The sequence below is a fragment of the Gobius niger genome, assembly GCF_951799975.1.
Source record: "Gobius niger genome assembly, chromosome: 1".
Lineage (NCBI taxonomy): Eukaryota > Metazoa > Chordata > Actinopteri > Gobiiformes > Gobiidae > Gobius > Gobius niger.
This window is the reverse complement of record NC_136852.1, coordinates 58,926,340-58,943,754: the sequence shown is the minus strand read 5'-3', so window position 1 is coordinate 58,943,754 and position 17,415 is coordinate 58,926,340. Positions and strand designations below refer to the sequence as shown.

At 41.2% G+C, this 17,415-nt stretch overlaps 1 protein-coding gene and 1 long non-coding RNA gene across 2 annotated transcripts in view; one reads left to right on the top strand and one right to left on the bottom strand.

Annotated features, from left to right (window-relative positions):
- The first annotated feature begins 5 nt into the window (after positions 1–5).
- On the top strand, positions 6–4,899 carry LOC306965869. The gene is made up of 3 exons (XR_013793073.1): positions 6–439; positions 3,693–3,746; positions 4,700–4,899. It is a non-coding gene; the product is annotated as an uncharacterized lncRNA (long non-coding RNA).
- A 10,026-nt stretch (positions 4,900–14,925) lies between these two features.
- LOC306978650 (uncharacterized protein) overlaps positions 14,926–17,415 on the bottom strand; it is a 196,586-nt gene continuing 194,096 nt past the window's right edge. The window contains exons 10-11 of the mRNA XM_079577304.1: positions 15,482–15,847; positions 14,926–15,381 (exon numbers count right to left, since the gene is read on the bottom strand). Of these exons, the coding sequence (XP_079433430.1) occupies positions 15,211–15,381; positions 15,482–15,847 (537 nt within the window). The 3' untranslated portion in view covers positions 14,926–15,210. The remainder of the gene's footprint in view (positions 15,382–15,481; positions 15,848–17,415) is intronic.

Genomic DNA, 17,415 nt, shown 5'->3' with positions numbered 1-17,415 from the left:
GCAAATACCCCTTTGCATGAGAGGGATGGGTTGTTTTTAAGTATTCAACAAGAGCTCTTCCTCGTGTCCCTGTCTAGGACACTTTGCTTAAAAACTGCACGACCATGTCTTGAGCTCTTTGAAAAGGTGAAACCAATAAGATTAAATCGGACAAAGATTCTTTTTTTTTCTCTCCCCTCCTCAGCTGTAAGCGAATCATTAAGATTTAACTTCACAGATTGGGGGGAAAGGGGAGCTCCGCGGGAGAAGAGAAGAGGAGAGTGAGAGGGACAGCGAATGGGATCAGAGTAAAGAGACTCTAATAGAAAGCTGGTGAACGGCGAGAGAAAAGAAGAAACCGGACAGCAGGACATCAAAAAGAGTGGAAGCATCGGAGAATGCTGACGCTGAGCTGCGGAGAAGACGCGGTTTTGCCCCCGGAGAACACCCAAAGTTGAAGGCGAGTACGATTTTTTAACTGTCCCCTTTTACGCACGCCTTTTACGCACGCATGACCGAAAACCCCCCCGTGTGACATGACCGCGTTGACCGAACTTAGACCTTGTAATACAACTTCGGTGTGCGCATCTTTCGCTCGCGTGTATCTTTGTTTATTAGTCAGTGTTTTCTTCAGGGTTTTTTTCATGTGGTTATACGGGGCGCGGTGTCGTTCGCTTTTGCTCGTCACCTACACCGGGTGTTTAATGCCACGGAAAGCTCAATACGAGTCAGTTTGTTTACATGATAGCGTCACTCGATTCATCAAGGACCTGAACAGGGTCGCTGTATATTCACCCCCCCGTTCCGTTCAATACAAGTAATACGCGCGTAACTGCTTTAGCTGAAGTGTTAAATAAGACCCGACTAGCTCCAGCCTGTGCTATAGGGCTTCCAGGTAATAACGTAATTCATGCATTAATAACCCCCAATGGCTAGTTTTTTTTTTTAAGATATGAAGATTTAGTTTACTCCCAACAAAGATCTGTCCCATTTGCGGGCATAATAATGTCCATTTGGTTTAGAGAGATGTTGTGCAAAAACAAAAAACGTGAGTGATTATTGTCGTCGTCTGTGGCTCAGAAATAATGAAACGAGAAACTTTCCCAACTCAAAGATAGAAGCACACTCATTTGGGAAAACAGAGAGGTCATAAGTGCAAGGCCCCCCCTCCAATAAAACAGCGGCAGAAAAGGCGTTCGGAGCATATATAGCCTCGATATGCAATTTAACCAGCATTGCAAACAATTTCTAATATTCATCAGAAGTAATCACATTAAGGTTGACACTACACCAGTGGGGAGAAAAGTTCATATTTGCCACCTGTGAATTTAACAAAACAAAAAAAATAATGCATCGTGTCAATAAACTGTATTGATCTCAGGTATTAATTGCAATCCAAAATGAGCACAATTGCGCAAAGTTGCCACGTGAACCAAGAGGAGTTATTGTCATTAATAACCCAGATCCGACTCTTTGAGAGGATTTTCCCGCTTTTTCCCCACATGCAGTGATAAACTGTCCACAGAATCCAAATTTTGTCGGAGAGTTGTGTATGCCCACAGTAATAGTCCGCACAAAATAGCCCGTTTAGGCCAATTACTCTGATTCTCAACTGCTTGTATTGAAATTAAAGGTAAACTAGTTGTTGCCTAAAAGGAGCGTGTGGATACTTTCGATTTAGCCTATATCAGTACATTTGTCCACTTTTTGAATACGCAGCCTATCCAATAAGCCTAACGTGACATTAATTATTGCCTGTTGGACGTAGCTGTTTTTTTTTTTTTTTTTTAAGTCCGAGGTTACTGTTTGGAATGGTTGAGCTTTGAGAGAGGTGCGTAGAGAGTGGGAGGGGGCACCGTTTCCCACTTTTTGAGCAGATCTGATCCCCCAATTATTCTGGAGGGGTCAGAATAGTGTGAAAGGGACAAGAAGGTCACTTGAAATCGCTTTTATATCCGCCGACTTTTCCCTCCCTCCACGGACCAGCAACTTTTAATAATAGATAATCTAATCGTTCCTAATGGGAAATATTTGCGTAAAACACGTCCTGGGTGTATTCTTTTTTCCATTTGAAATATGTGCATTTATCAGGAAAGTCTAAGTAAGGGTTTGTTGGGCTAGTGTGCGTGGCTTTGTTTTAAAGCACACGTCTCGGACACAACGGCCTTTATCTTCTAAACAAGTGCTCTTTATAATATGGACCCTAACTGAGGCTTAATAAGTAAAATCTCACTGCCCTCCAGTGTAAATGCGCTCGCAGATATTATTGTTTCAGAATGATTATCATTACTTTTAAAACAGCCAAAACTCTCTGGAGGATTACGTCCTTCATTTTCAAGCTGATAAATGAAAATCTCTGTCAGGGCATTATGTCGCCTTTTGAGACATATCTGATGACAATAAACAATGACTTCACCAATTAAACTCAAGTTTGAGCTTTTCTTTCAAGTATCATCACTTAACCATTAGATGGGAACTGACCGTGCTAACTTTGGATGGCTCGAAAAACAAATATAACAATTATGACCGAGACATATTTATTTCTGTTTCTATATTACTCATCATTATTTTTTTTTCATTATTAAAGTCTAAAAGGATTGAAGTGAAACGCTTATAGCCAGAGAACTGTTTGTCCACATCTAGAATATACTTATACAGCCACAAATGTGAGGCTGTGCGTGAAAGTTCCTCATCCTCAAAGTAATTTATTTCAGGAAAACCAGGGGGCAAAGGTGGAATTCTTGAGAAATTCAACAAGGATAAGAGAGCTTTAGGAATTCTGACCGCAGATTACTTTTCAGCCCATCCACACATTACATGACAACACACAGCAGAAATATAGTTTTGCCACAAAAGGGTAAGATTAGCCTCAGATATAAATATTAATGGAATATTGTGATGACTTTAAGGAGAGACGAGCAATAGGAGAAAGTTCAGGAAAGAGTGTGATATTTGCGGGAGAGGGGGTTATTGAAAAAAAAAGTCATGGGTAAAATAAAGTTTATTCTTGAACATGTTTATACAATTTGAATAAAGATGTTATAATTGTTACTTTTACATTACATCCACTGTAAAATGAAGATTGTCGTAGCTTACATGCTGTCCCATCGCCGTGTGCTTTACAGTTTCTGTCATTTACGTTCTTAACAGCAGGTCTGCCAGTGAAAGTGAACTTGAAATAGGGCCTATTATTTTCATTTGCTCAAACCAATACACCAGGAGCTAATTGTATCATAGTTAAATGTGTGAATGCTCACACCTTCTATTTTACCTAATTAGTCTGTTTATTTTGAATAAATCATAATGCCTTTGCAAGTATGTATTCAAGTGCGCCTGGTATAGAGTACTTATAAGACAGAGTTCATGAAATAATATCGTGTTTGTCTTAGTTAGTGTGAGAGCAGTCTGTAGTGGTCAGTGAATGTGGGATGGCGGCCTTGAGTGTCCAGACCTGGCAGATTGTGACCTTATCAATGCAGAACTCTTAACATAAATTATGCATAGCACCTGTTTGATGTCTCCTGCCAAAGACTGATAAAGGTGTAAACTTAAAAAAAAGGAAAAAAGTGCCTCAGTGCCAATTGCCAATACCAGTCTCATTACACTATTTGAAATGAAACACTTTAGTATTGACGACATACTTGACTACGGCGCGAAAGACTCACTTTCTCATGGATGTCTCTAAACTGAATTTTTGTTTGAACCTCTTGCAGAAAACAAGATGCTGTGAGATCCGATGGTGCTCTGAAAAGTGATGAGCAAAATAGGTTTGTATTTGCATGAAATAAAATGATCACTCTCCAGCCATGACAATGTAGATATTTGTTATATTTGATATTTGTTGGGATAAATTGCAGGATGGGTTAGAACATTACATTTACGTAACAATGTCTTTAGAGAAATTTACCGGACTTGAACCTGCAACCCCCTCGAAAATGAGATGCTGCATCTCAAGGGGCTTTCCATTAATAAACAATAAACACTACAATTACACCACTATGCCAATGTAAGGTACAGCAAAAGATGGGTTAGTGTCAAAAAGTGTGTGTGTGAGTGTGTGTTGCAGCTAAATCTCTCTCTCTGTCTCTGTCTCTCTCTCCCTCTCTGTCTCTGTCTCTGTCTCTGTCTCTCTCTCTCTCCCTCTCTCTCTCTCTCTCTCTCGCTCTCATGTTACCTGTACCTGGACCAAAACTCACTCCGGGAAATCTTTTCACTTCACTGTATGGCACAGTCAACGAAAGTTCCGTTTCAACTATTGTAAAACATACATTATTCTCAAACCCTTCCTGTTGAGCTGAGGCAAATAGTTGATGTAATAGTGAAAGCATGTTGAACAGTGGATACTGGGTATTACAAGGCGGCACTTTGCGCGCACACTGTGTGTGTTTGGAGAGCTTGTCAGTGATGTCAAGGATGAGAAATGTTGCCGTGTGGTTTGTTACACACGCTACTGGCTCCAGCATTTCCGGCAACATTTCTCACTCTGCCTCCCTCACACCATCCGCTCGGCTGCAATATCCCCACTTTTTCCATCTCCAACCCCCCGCCCCCACTCTCCCTCCTCCTTCACTTGGCTGTGTCTGACCACAAGAGAGCTCCTTTCACCCTTCCTCTCTACAGCTGCCCTCTTCTATTCTATACACGGATTTATTTGTCTTTTATCTTATTGATCTTTTTTTTCTTCTTTTTTTTACCATTTATGCAATCTTATCTGTTTTAGAGAGAAGAACTACTGGTCTTATCCCAGGAGAAATGGATCAAAGTAAGTATAGCAGCCGAATTATAGCTTTACTTCTTTTCCCTCTTTTTTCCCCTTTTTGTATTTAATTTTTGGTCTGAAAATTGTAAAGGTTAATGGATTACCCTTCAGATGACTGTCCTAGACCAAACAATGACCAATTACCCCTTGAATAGAATGAAACACTGCTGTGATACAGGAAAAACCTCAATAAAAATGAATAAAACAAATGTGTGACCGTGTCATCTTTACTCTCAGAAGCGCAGGCGATCTTTGTGGAGGCTCATATTATTTTCGAATCATCCGAGGAGATAACTGCCTCTCATGGATCCTGGCCCGGACTCGACTGACTTCCTCAAAGGACATCCGGTCACGTGACTCAGCGGCACAGGCTCGGTGCTAATTGGTTGTGTACAAAAACATCATCACAGCGAATCAGAGTGACGTTCTCTGCTTGTTATAATAAAGCACTGTTATGACACCTGGTTTTCCAGATGATAATGGAAACAAAAGTGCTGGGCTGCAGGTGATTTGATCTTCATACAAATGTGTACATCTACTACTAATAATAAAGATCCTGATATGAATGTGGTTGATTTGGAACATAGACAATCATTTACTGCATTGTTCTGTTCAATTTGTTTTCCTCTAACCCAAATTGGTACATTTCATTTCAAGTATTACGTGTTTTAAAAATGTATTTGAAAATGCTTAAAAGTAGCATCGAGCCATTGTTAAGAAACTGTTGACATTTGTGGGAAATGAGCTGTTTACAGATTCTGAATTACCACTGGTACTTCTAATAATAATAATGACGATGATATTAAAATGAAGAATAAGGACGCTAATCTGCACCATTGACCCCTTAACTAACACCATCCACTAACTTACTAATTCACACAGGCAAGGTGGGGGAAGTGTCTTGCTCAAGAACAACAACAGTCTGCCAGAAGCCGGGATTCTATTATTCTATTATTTGTTGCTCATGACACTATATAAAAACAAACTCTGTTAAAAACAATGTGGCAGTAAACATTTAACTAACATTAACATTTATTATCATGCAGGTTCCCACAGCTGCATTGAAAGATGGGTTAAAGTGGGAGAGAATAATCCTTTATCATTCACTTGGTAAACTTCAATATGTATTTTTTTCCTTTTATGTTATAAAAGGACGTCATTGGTTCCATCCGTCTGTCTTTCCCCCCGGTGCAGGGTTAAAGCGGGACACCTGTGAGACGCTCACTCGCTGTAGCATCAATGTCATGTGTGTGATACAGCTTCGCTATTACAAAATCTTATATAGTTCTTTGGAGCACATATAGGAAGTGCTCCAAGCGGCGGATTCCACGCTACCACCCACCACCACCACCACCACCCCAGTGTTACACCACGATGTGTACCCCTGTCCCCCCAAGGCCCCGGTCTCCCTCCTCCAGCACCCCCCCACCACCACCACCCCCGACCGCTCTCCCGCCTCCTCCCTTCCCCTTCCCTGCCTTGCTTCCTGATTCAGTGTGTAAAAGCACCCCCTGAATGATGGATTACTGTGTCACCGCAGCCTGCGAAGGATTAATTTGTTTCATTGATTTCTCTTTAGGCAGAATGCCAGCGTCTGCCGCTTCCCACCTTTTCCCCAAGACTTGCAGCTGTAATAGACGGTAATGGTCTAAGACAAATCAACCCGTTTCTTGTAAAAATAGCACCACATAATGCCCCCCCCTCTCCCGACTATACCCCGATGTGCCAGTACTCTGCTCGAAAGCATATCAAGGGGGTTGTGTCGTGCGATTCAATTCATCTTGGACTCACATCTGTATCAGTCTATCTGGCCCGTTATTTAGCAGTATCCCTCCTTATCCAGAGCTGAGCCATACGAGACCTTCTAGTTGCTCTGACAAAGCCATAAGTCTGGTGTAGTTACAGCTCCCTCTCAGGCTTCACAATGGATAGGTAATGACAGCACTGTCTGGCGGGGGCTGTGGGAGTTGGACCATTCTCCTCTGTAATGGATGCAGTTACAGGCGATTCCTACTCACCTGCAGGAATAGCTAACTGTTAAGCATTGTGATCTATGATGAGGCCTCAGTGTTGTGTGCCGTATTGACATCACCGAATAAGCGGATGTCTTTTGAGCACATCTTTTCTGCTTTGCGCTCGAACACCGCGCATAGGTGGCTATTTCAGCAGAAATGTTTGGGAACAAATCAGCGCGCAGTGCTCCGCATTGAGAATGACAATCCAACATTCCTGACATTGGCTGATTTAACAGAGACACAAGATGCTGCAACATCTTTACTACCCTGTCACGGCTTTGAAAGATGAGAAACCAAAACTGCCTGTAACATTAAGCACACACTACAGAATGACCGTCCTAGAACACTTTCCATTACCGGAAAGATTTATGAGCACAACCACATCCATTAATCCATTGTTGATTTGCTGCGGCTGCCCTGCAGGGTTTGGGATCTGATATCATATAGTGCTGAAACTTAGCCTGTTGCACAGCAGAGAAGACTTTATCATCCTTAACAGCAGTCATACCAAGCAAGAGGTAACTAAATATTTAAGCAAGTTTTGACACAAATTCTGCTAAATCTGCAGCCCGGCTTCTTCATGTCTGAGTTGGCAGATATACGTATGACAGAAACTCATGCAAACCTTTTAAATTATGGAAACCATGAACATATTTACTGATTTTGACATAAAAAAGGCATATTTTGTACATGAGATTGGCAGCAACTATCAAATACGTCGAGACATTGTTATAATACTGTTTCTTTTACAACTACAAGTCCGTCATTTTACAACCTGTGTCTCAATGACTAGTGCTGGATTGAAAACATGTGTCATATTTAGCAATATTACTTGCATGAAATATGCTTATGCTTAAAGCTGCTCATCACATTTCTCCCATGAATTGAACATTATTTACAAAGCTATATGCTGAGTTTTAGTGCTTGGGGACAGACACCTGGTCCGACGGTATTCCACTCAATCCCCCTCTAAGCTCACCTCTCCTGGGTAAACCTTCACAAAGCCCTCGCATGTCTGACACCACCAGGTCCTTCAAATACAGCTCTCAGACGGAGGATTAGGTAATCTCACCATGATACTGTCTTTTTCTCCTTTTTTCGATCATTTTTGGTCCCATTCGGTGGAGCACTCTCACTCCTGTGTGCTCTCTCCACTTCCTCAGCCCCTCTCACTGGGCCGCTCAAGTGCTGGCATCCATCCTCAGGGGTCCTTACGTTCTTAAGTGGCTCCAGAAAAGGTTAGCTGGCAGGTAATTGTCCAGCTGTGGTTAGGCTTATCTTAATTGTGGCTGCTTCAGTGCCAGCGACACGTCCTCCGATGAAGAGACCTGTCAGAACTACAGAGACGGAAAAGAAGCAACATGTTGTTTTTTCTTTCTCTTTGAAATAAATACATTTTCGTTGATGGGTATGATGGTTCATTGGCATTTATGCAGAAGACTACAGATCCTGGCCTTTACATTTGTTTGCATGGTAACAACATTAATATAGTCCGGTTCACTAGATTTCCGCTATTGTAGGATTTTCGTGGATGGTATGAAAACTATATACTTTTAGAAACCTTATAGTCGAAGCAATGAGAAAAAACAATGTTTCCATTTGCCTTTGTCATTTAGTAAAATTGTGCATTTATACCATTTTCCCATTAGAGTAAATGGGGAGAGTTGTGGTGATCTATACGGTAACTCCATTAAAAATATGTCAAGGGTTTCATTGACTTTTTTGATCGGAACAACCAAATGGAATTTTCTGCCAAATTTTGTAAATTTCCACCAAACTACGTTTTTTTACTCCCCATTTAAATGCTAGTATCACTATTATGGCACCGTTTTCTGCATATCAGAGCAAATGGAAACATCTGATTGCTTATTTAATAATGTTTTAAAAAATGTAAATGTAATAATAATAGACTAATAATACAACTATCAAAATAATTCTATCGAATTAGCAGTCATGAAGTGTAGAGATAAGCAGTATGTGAAACTTAACTGTTGCAAAAGTTCGGTCCTTTTGCACTGACTGCACTTGTTTACAACTAGATATGTTTTGTGTATTGAGCTGACATATGTGCAGTAAAAGAAAAAGGCAATGCTGACCCTGCAATGCTAAATCCTAAATGACCACATCTTGGTCCGTTCTAAATCCATAGTCCTATTAGCCGAGCTGATCATATCTATATATCCCTGTCGATTCGGAGCTTTGAGGGGGTTAGTGTTTGCACTGGCCCTGTCAAAGGTCATGACTGACCAATAAAATATTTCCAAAGCGCCATCAATAATGCAGACATGCAGACTAATACAGTATGGGGCTGAGGGCGAGGGGGGGAGGCTGCCTTTGGTGCTCGCCATAAGCAGAATGGATGAACCAGGGGCCAAAAGGTTACAGGACAGACTTTGGCCCCGTGCCCCCTGCGCCTGCTCATATGTGCATTTGATAGCGACAGGGGCAATTATAAAGGTATACTTCAGACAGGTCAAATGGGAGAGGGCAAAGAGCAGAACCTTTAAAGCACTGGCTAAAGTCAAAGGTTAGGGTGGACATAGGACATCATGGAGTGCCGCCGGGAACATGCTAATGGAAGTCCTGCTATTAAAAGACGTACTGTTGATGAGACAGGATATATACTTTGTCCATGGATTGAAATAAAAAGTCAAAAAGCGAGGTAATTCTCTACAAGAATGATGAACTGCTCAAGTGTATGCAGATCTGGATGCAACAACCGTATAATTCAAGTGACCACAAGCTCAGTTCGGCTATAAAATATGAATAGAAGAAGGTCAGGGGAGGTCATGGTATGCGTTTAGTACCAGTGACCAGTGCCAAACTCAAAGGTCAAAGTAGATCCGTCTGAGCCGGGGCTGTACCACATTTGCTCATCCACATTTATGCATCCCATTGGCAGTGATTTATGGCAGAAGATAAGCGCACGGATGGGAAGAAAACACTCTCTTTCTCCTATCCCGTCAGACTCGGTAAATAGACTGCTCACTCATATCAATCACCGTGTCACAGCGAATCGCCACTGTATGCTTCCTGCTCAGATTAAAAACTGCCTTTGTCTCGCGCACGATTTCTTCCCCTGCAGCTCTGGGGAACACACTAGCATTATTGTTGCTGTTTCACAAGCATTACATTAGCATTTCAAACGGCTGCCGTATAAAAGTGGAGACTGTGTTCGAAATGGGCAGTGTGATTCATGTAGTTTCCACAGCGGAATCAGATGGTGACAATTATGAGCAGACTTTTTTTTTGTAATAACAATATCTGTGATGTTTCCAACTCTATAATTTAAGTACTTTATAATTTCAACCCCAAAGCTCCCCCCACCAAGTTCTGCCCCCATTTATTTGTATACACTGTAAATATGTCCACATGGTGTCAGCAGCATGAAAAAATTAAACACACTGCCTGATAAAAAAGAAAAGCAAAAAGTTCACACCTGGATTTGACCAACTGTTATGATCTGGGGTCGCTGCGGTTGATCAGGTCTAGGTTCAACAACACAATGCACCCAAAGAATGAGATCATCTAACTACCTCAACATCCTGAATGATCAGGTTTTTCCATCAATGGATTTCTTCTTCCCTGATGGCACGGGCATATTCCAGGATGACAATGCCATTGGGCTCACATCATGAAAGAGTGGTTCAGGGAGCATGAGACCCTCCCTCTATTCTCCACATACAGGACAAGAACGTTATATCACATTCATCTCTATTTCCCATTCACTGCAGGGTATTTGAACCACATCAGAATCTATTACCGACATGCAGATTCAGTCCCCGCTGTCAATACGGCGAGCGATAAGATGAAGCATTGGGTCCATAAACACCATCACTTAAACATCACATCATATGGGCTGAATGTATGCACCTATGCTACCTATTGGAGTGTGACATAGGGATATCATCAGAATAGATATTTATTTAACAGATAGTGTCCCTTCTAAAGTACATGTTTAGTGTATGTTCTATGCGTTGTTTATCTAGGGGTACATCAATCACTCAGAGGGAGGCTTCGAGCTCGGCTGCTTGTGGGGAGAGATTTATGCTGTAATGCATCAAATCAACAGACCTTTGCAGTAAAATATGAGTTTATCAATAGGCCTGATCAATAGCGCATGCAAGACGCTGTGTAATTATTACAGAGGTCCGTATCAATAAACTTGTCACGCGCAACCCTACTGCCAAAGGCTGTAAGCTGCGGGACACTTGGGGGGAAAAAGAAAGATTTGGCCATGAGATATTTGATCACCTCAAGGTGATTATCAGGGTTTACAAAGCTGGAGTGTGTATACATACAGCTCGAATATTTGTTCTATATAACACCTTTTTGTAAGTTGGATATGTGGAATGAGGCATCAGGTATACATAGTTTATTGAAACTATTGCTTGTGATGTACTAGGAGCAGGGTGCCCAGAGTGAGGCCCAGGGGCCAAATGCGGCTCAGGTTTCTTGATGAATTGGCACACATCACCAGAGATGATACTGTTCACTACAACTTTAATATTTTCACACGATTAAAACTCCAAAAACGTGCTGTTTTAGTGAGACATAGCTTGCATTATGGTTCCAAGCCTATTGAAAAGTGTGGGGAACGGAATAAACCTAAATTTAAATGCGGCCAGTTGAACAGAAATAGAGGATCTGAGGCACCACTTTATTTTAACATAGGGACATGCCGTTTTGGCCAAAACGCGTTGGCTCTATTACTACTGATACATGATCTTTGAAGAGCACCTACAACTCCATCTTTGGACCCACTGATGCGCTCACTGTCCCTAATATTTTTTCTCCCAGTTGAATGTTTGCCTGCATTGACTACTATCTGTGACCCTCCACGCTTTATACCCTTCAATATATCGATGAAACAGGTTTGGACACTCCTGCTTTACAAGAACCAAAACTGGTAATACTAGACAAACTGTGCTTGTAAAAATGCAGCACATTTGGGGTGTTCTTGCAGTCTGCAGTGGTCAGTAGTCGATATCAAAAGTGGTCTGGAAAGAACCATGAATAACTCAGAGATAGATGATGCGTGTCCCAGTTGCACATACTGAAGTCCACATTGGTGCCAAGAGACAGTGAACAGTTTGTCACACAGCAGCATGACCAAATATAATGAAGCTGATCATAATGTTATGCTTGATTGGTGTAGATTTCCTTTTTCTTACCTATTATTCCTCCTAAGTCAAGTGCTAAAACCTGATATTGAATTCCCTTTTCTGTGCTCTGCAGCAGATGTTAGCGATTATAAATGATTAAGACATGGATGGCTGTCTTTACAAGAGCAAGGATCATTTGTCCTGAAGCCAGGCAATCTGAAAAAAGAAGACAGTGTGTGGAAATAGTACTTTGTGTTGCATTGTAATGTAGCCTACTTTACCACGTTCACACAGACACACTCGCCCCGCACGGAAGAGAGCGTGAGGCAAGGACCAATGAGGCAGTTTATATCGGGATTTCGTTTCACAGCCACAGCCTCTTGGGAGAGAGGGGTCTGCCAATAACACTTAAGAGACAGAGCAGGAAAAGTAAGTGCTTTTATTACAGCTCATCAGTCATGTAATTTCTGGCAGCATTTGTGATTACAGATCAAGTGATTGACTAACTACACATTCGGCAGCTGAGTTATGAACTGTGTGCCTACCATTCCACCCCCGGCAGATTCTCCTTGTCAGCTCTAAGTCATCCTCTCCCGCAGTGCTAAATCAAAGAACTCACCGCAGCCCGCAAGAGTTAAATAATAACTTTATTGAACCCCCCAGTCCAAATACAAATAATGCTTGGATGTTGTCACTTGTCAGAAATCAAATGTACAGCAAAACACAACACACTGATTGATTTGCTTATGTTGTCCGTGGCCTTCTCATCCATACACTGGCTACTCTCTATGTAAAGTGTGCAGTGCCAGTTATTCATTAAAGGGATATTTCAGGATTTTTGACATAGGGCCTCCTTTCCTTGTTATCCAGAGTGTTGTTGATTTCTGGAGATATATATATTTTTTTAAATTCATGCAGTCCTTATATTTGAAGAGTTTAGTGGCGCTAGGCTAGTGCTTGGCTAGCGCATTTCTACGGTAACAGCTAGCCTACTTTAAAAAACAGTCTGACCCACTCCCACCTGAGGAAAATCACTTATAACACCAGACTACCAATATAAATGTCTGTGTTGATAGAGTAATTCTTGAAATATAACTGCACTGTGGAGTGGGTCTGACTGTTTTTAATGCAGGCTAGCTGTTGCCGTAAACTCTCGCCCTATGTTAAAAATCCTGAAATATCCCTTTAAGTAATCAACACCAGTACAACCTGAGAACGGAGTAGTTATTATAAAAAAATTATATTCAAGTTTCATGCAGTTTCACCCACATTTGTATCTACATTTGTGTGTTTTGTGCTTGTATAGGACAAGAAGGTGAAATGTGCTCCGTATAGGCTCATTGTTGACATGTTGAATAATATATTAATTGTATATATATATGTCCCTTATTTACATTCATGCTTCAGATTTTTAGGGCGTTCAAAATCAGTACAAGTTTTTCATTGATTATTTTTCTCCATTTTACTTACTTGTCCTGATAGTTTCACAATGTGTTTTTGATTTACGTTAACATGCAATCCAGAGCGTTCAGTGTTATGGTAACATTTCAAACAGCGTCATAACTTGTGTTGGATTGGCATTGTAAATCTGACCAGATGTCGTTTTGGCCCTGGCGTTGTACTTGCATGGGGTGAAGAAGTTGGGTGGAGTGGATCAATACGAAGCTCCAATAGAGGTATTGACGGCGGACAGGAGAAGTATGTGTGTGTGTGTATGTGTGTATGTGTGTGTGTGTGTTGTTGGCAGACTGCTGCGAGTGTTAGCGTGTGCGTGTGTGTGTGTAAAGGCTGGGATTGGATCACCCTGGGGTTAGGTAGAGAGCACGGCTCAAGGTGTTTAATCGACAGGTCTCACCTTGAATCGATCTGGTGGAGACTCGCAGGGCGCAGACGTGATACACACCGCCAATACTCACTCACACTCACAAAAACAAACCACGGGGAGCGCAACACAGGATTGGCCGGTGTCTGCTTGCATTCCTTCATGGAGTTCTGATTCTTGAATTACCGCCATTAATTTTGATGAGTTAAACGGGGCTATTTACAAAAGGCGCCAACACAAGTTATGTCAAAGCTCACGTTCACCACAATCATAGACAAGGTGAGTGATCCTGAAGTGGGTGCTTTGCTTAACATAGCCCAAATATTAACATTAAAGGAACAGGCCACCGTTTTTGCATATTGATATATGCTCTTACCTGAACTTAGATGAATTGATGCATATCTGTGTGTTTTTTACGCCTGCGCGCAGCCACGCAAAAAGACCAAAGATGTTGTTAGCATTTAGCCTCTCCTCCTCTCCTCATGGGACCAAACGTTTTCCCTATTTAAATACAGTTAAGTTACAGGATCCAAGTCTAGTTACACAAAATTACCAGACATGTCGATTTTCTAAGAGGATAAAAAGGCTGCACAGTAAAGTAAAGTCAAAGTGCTCCTAAGATATTATTACGCCTTACAATATAGTGCCTCTTTTTATCCGCTTAGAAAATCGACATTGTGCAACTACTCACGTATTTAAATAGGGAAAACCTGGAAGAGCTTGGTCGCTTCTAACTTCACCACGTTTGGCCCCATAGATGAGAGGAGAAGACGCTAAATGCTAGCAGCATCTTTGGTCTTACTGCGTGACTGAGCTCACACGTAAAGACCAGATAGGTACGCATCAACTCGTCTAAGCTAGGATAAGAACATATCTCAGTATGCAAAAACAGTGGCCTATTCCTTTAAGAAACCTCAGTATTACAGGTGCAATAAATCGACTTTCTTGCATTGAAGAGTCGTAGTGGCATGCAGCTCTAAAACACCACAGCGTGAAATGCCATACAAGAGTCGAAGATCAGAAGGGCCACTGTGTTCTCAATAAACAACACAATGTGAGTATTAGCATTTGTGGACGCTCGTACTGGTGGTAAAACATGTTGTAAAAAGTTCAAACTTACAAAATACACTTTAACTTGCCAACACACTAAAGCAGTTGTTCTCAAATGGTGGGTTGTTGCGCAAAAGTGGGTTGTTGAAATCACTACCTGTCAGTTAAAATGTTGGCGACCTTGTTTTGACACAGATCTCAGCTTCATGTTCAGCTTTATTATATAATTTAATGCTTTTCAACAATCTTTTGTGGAGAAGATTCAACACTTTACGTTTTGTATTGCAAATCCACTTCTGTTTGTCATCCTGTCACGACGGCGGGTTGCAACGCCATAATAGCGGAGAACCTCTGCACTAAGACACCAACGGAAAGTGCTATGTTTCTCTCTTTCGTGACAAACTAATTACTCATTACAAACACATTAGGAACAGTGGGACAAATAGATGGCTCTGCTTTGTATTGTTGTGGAGGAAGACACTACAAATGACCTTGTTGTCTGCTTGATGCGAAGGCTGCATGGTGACAGGAGGTTGTGGTTTGCAGCCCTGGACTTCTCCCTGGAGGTTTTGGTCTTAGCCCGGAGCTGTGAACAAGGCTGGTATTGGTTCCAGATTTTTGGATGAAATCATAAAACTGGGGAGATTTGTTCTGAAAAACAAGAACAAAGAAAGACTATGAGGGTAAAGAGGCAAAACCGCCAAGTCCGTTTAAAGGTCAAAGACAATAAAATGGTTTATTCAAGCTTTACCCCTTGGAGTTTGGGTAGAGAGTCGCTCAGACTTGGACGTCCTGTTACTAAGCCGGATGCAGAGTTTACATGGGTCCTATCATGTCTTGGTAAAAGCTGAACGCTGGTAAAAACAACCTCTCTGCTTTCAGGGTTTACGGCTCGCTGTGTCCTTTTTCTCGCTTGTTGCCGGGTAGATTTAGCTGATGAGTATCCTTTTGCCGTCCGGTCCCTTCCTCTCGTAAAGCTGCTCCCAGAAAACGCTGAGTCATGCGATGTCAAATCTTTCCCATTTTCGGTTGATCCATCTTTCTGCTGTGTTTCACAATCCTCTCCGCTTTCTTTGAAAAACGGGGGTCCCTCTGGTTTCCGAAACATGCGTGATTTCTGCCAACAAAAGAACGTATACTAAAGCATAACATAAGAAAGAAATAATCAACATTTACATCAACAATTCATTTTCACAAAATAATCTGAGGTTTTTACTTTAACCTCTAAACCCCCACCTGCACCAAGCACATTGTTTCCACTTTGGTTTTACCCAAATCTAAAAGCTTCTTGGGAAAAAAGGTTTTGAACAAAAAAAAAGCGTCAAAATGAACTGATGAAAGTGCGATGAAAAAGTGACGAAAAAGCCACAAAAGAACAACAAAAAGTGACAAAAACTCAACAGAAAAGTGACAAAAACTCAACAAAAAGTGACAAAAACTCAACAAAAAGTGACAAAAACTCAACAGAAAAGTGACAAAAACTCAACAAAAAGTGACAAAAACTCAACAAAAAAGTGACAAAAACTTGACAAAAACTTGACAAAAAAATCTCAACAAAAAAGTGCCAAAAACTCAACAAATATCAGACAAAAAAACAACCAAAAAGTGACAAAAAATCAACAAAAAAGTGACAAAAACTCAACAAATATCAGACAAAAAAACAACCAAAAAGTGACATAAACTCAACAAAAAAGTGACAAAAAAATTAACAAAAAAGTGACAAAAACTCAACAAAAACTTGACAAAAAAATTCTACAAAAAAGTGACAAAAACTCAAAAAGCTTCTAGATTTTGGTAAAGCCAAGAAAATGCGCTTAACCACAGATTAACCACAAAAGTCCAAGTGAGATTTCCGAATCTCTTTTTCACGAGAGTACCATCCCCAGAGGGTAACCTATTGAACATGTTTTAGTGGAAGGGGACCCCAAAGCACTCAGAGGAAACCCATGCACACACAGGGAGAATGTGCTTGTGAGATAACAAGTTTTATTCAGCTGAGCAAAAGTTTTTGTAGAAGTTTGTATTTTCAGAAAGGATTACTTGTACTGTTTACCTTGGCCACGTCACCGGCCTGAACGTGAAGAACCATTTCATCACTCAAGTCCAATGCGCCAACATCGTATGAGCTTCACTGACACAGACTCAATGCAATCGTAAAGCTTCTTCAGAAAACCACCACATTTGACCTCATTTAAAAACTTGATACCAATTAGAACGCCCTGATAAATAATTCAACAAAGATCTCTTACTCAGCACGCACATAATTTTAACATAAGACGGAGCGCGCGCCACGGCTACAGTGTCCCGCGTTAACCTGTGAGTATCTCCAGCACATGCACAAACACAGTCTTCCCCACACGCTCCAAAAACAGACTTCCTAATGAACTAAACTAGAGCAGAAACACACACACACTGTCCCACTTCTTGCCTTCTCCTCTCCCTCATCTCTCCATCTCGCACCTTCTCCCCATCATTTGTTTTATTCATGTTCCGTTGTCTTTCTCTTTTGTCTCAATGAGGTAAATCACAAGCTCTAATTTATGGCTACAGGCAAAGACTCCTCAACAAACAAACCGTCTGATGAGAGGGGAATGACTGAAAACATAGGCGCCGCCACGTAAATCTCCAAATGTCTGTTACCGCCGTTTTTTTTATTTTTATCTGCGGTTATTTACATAGGAGATG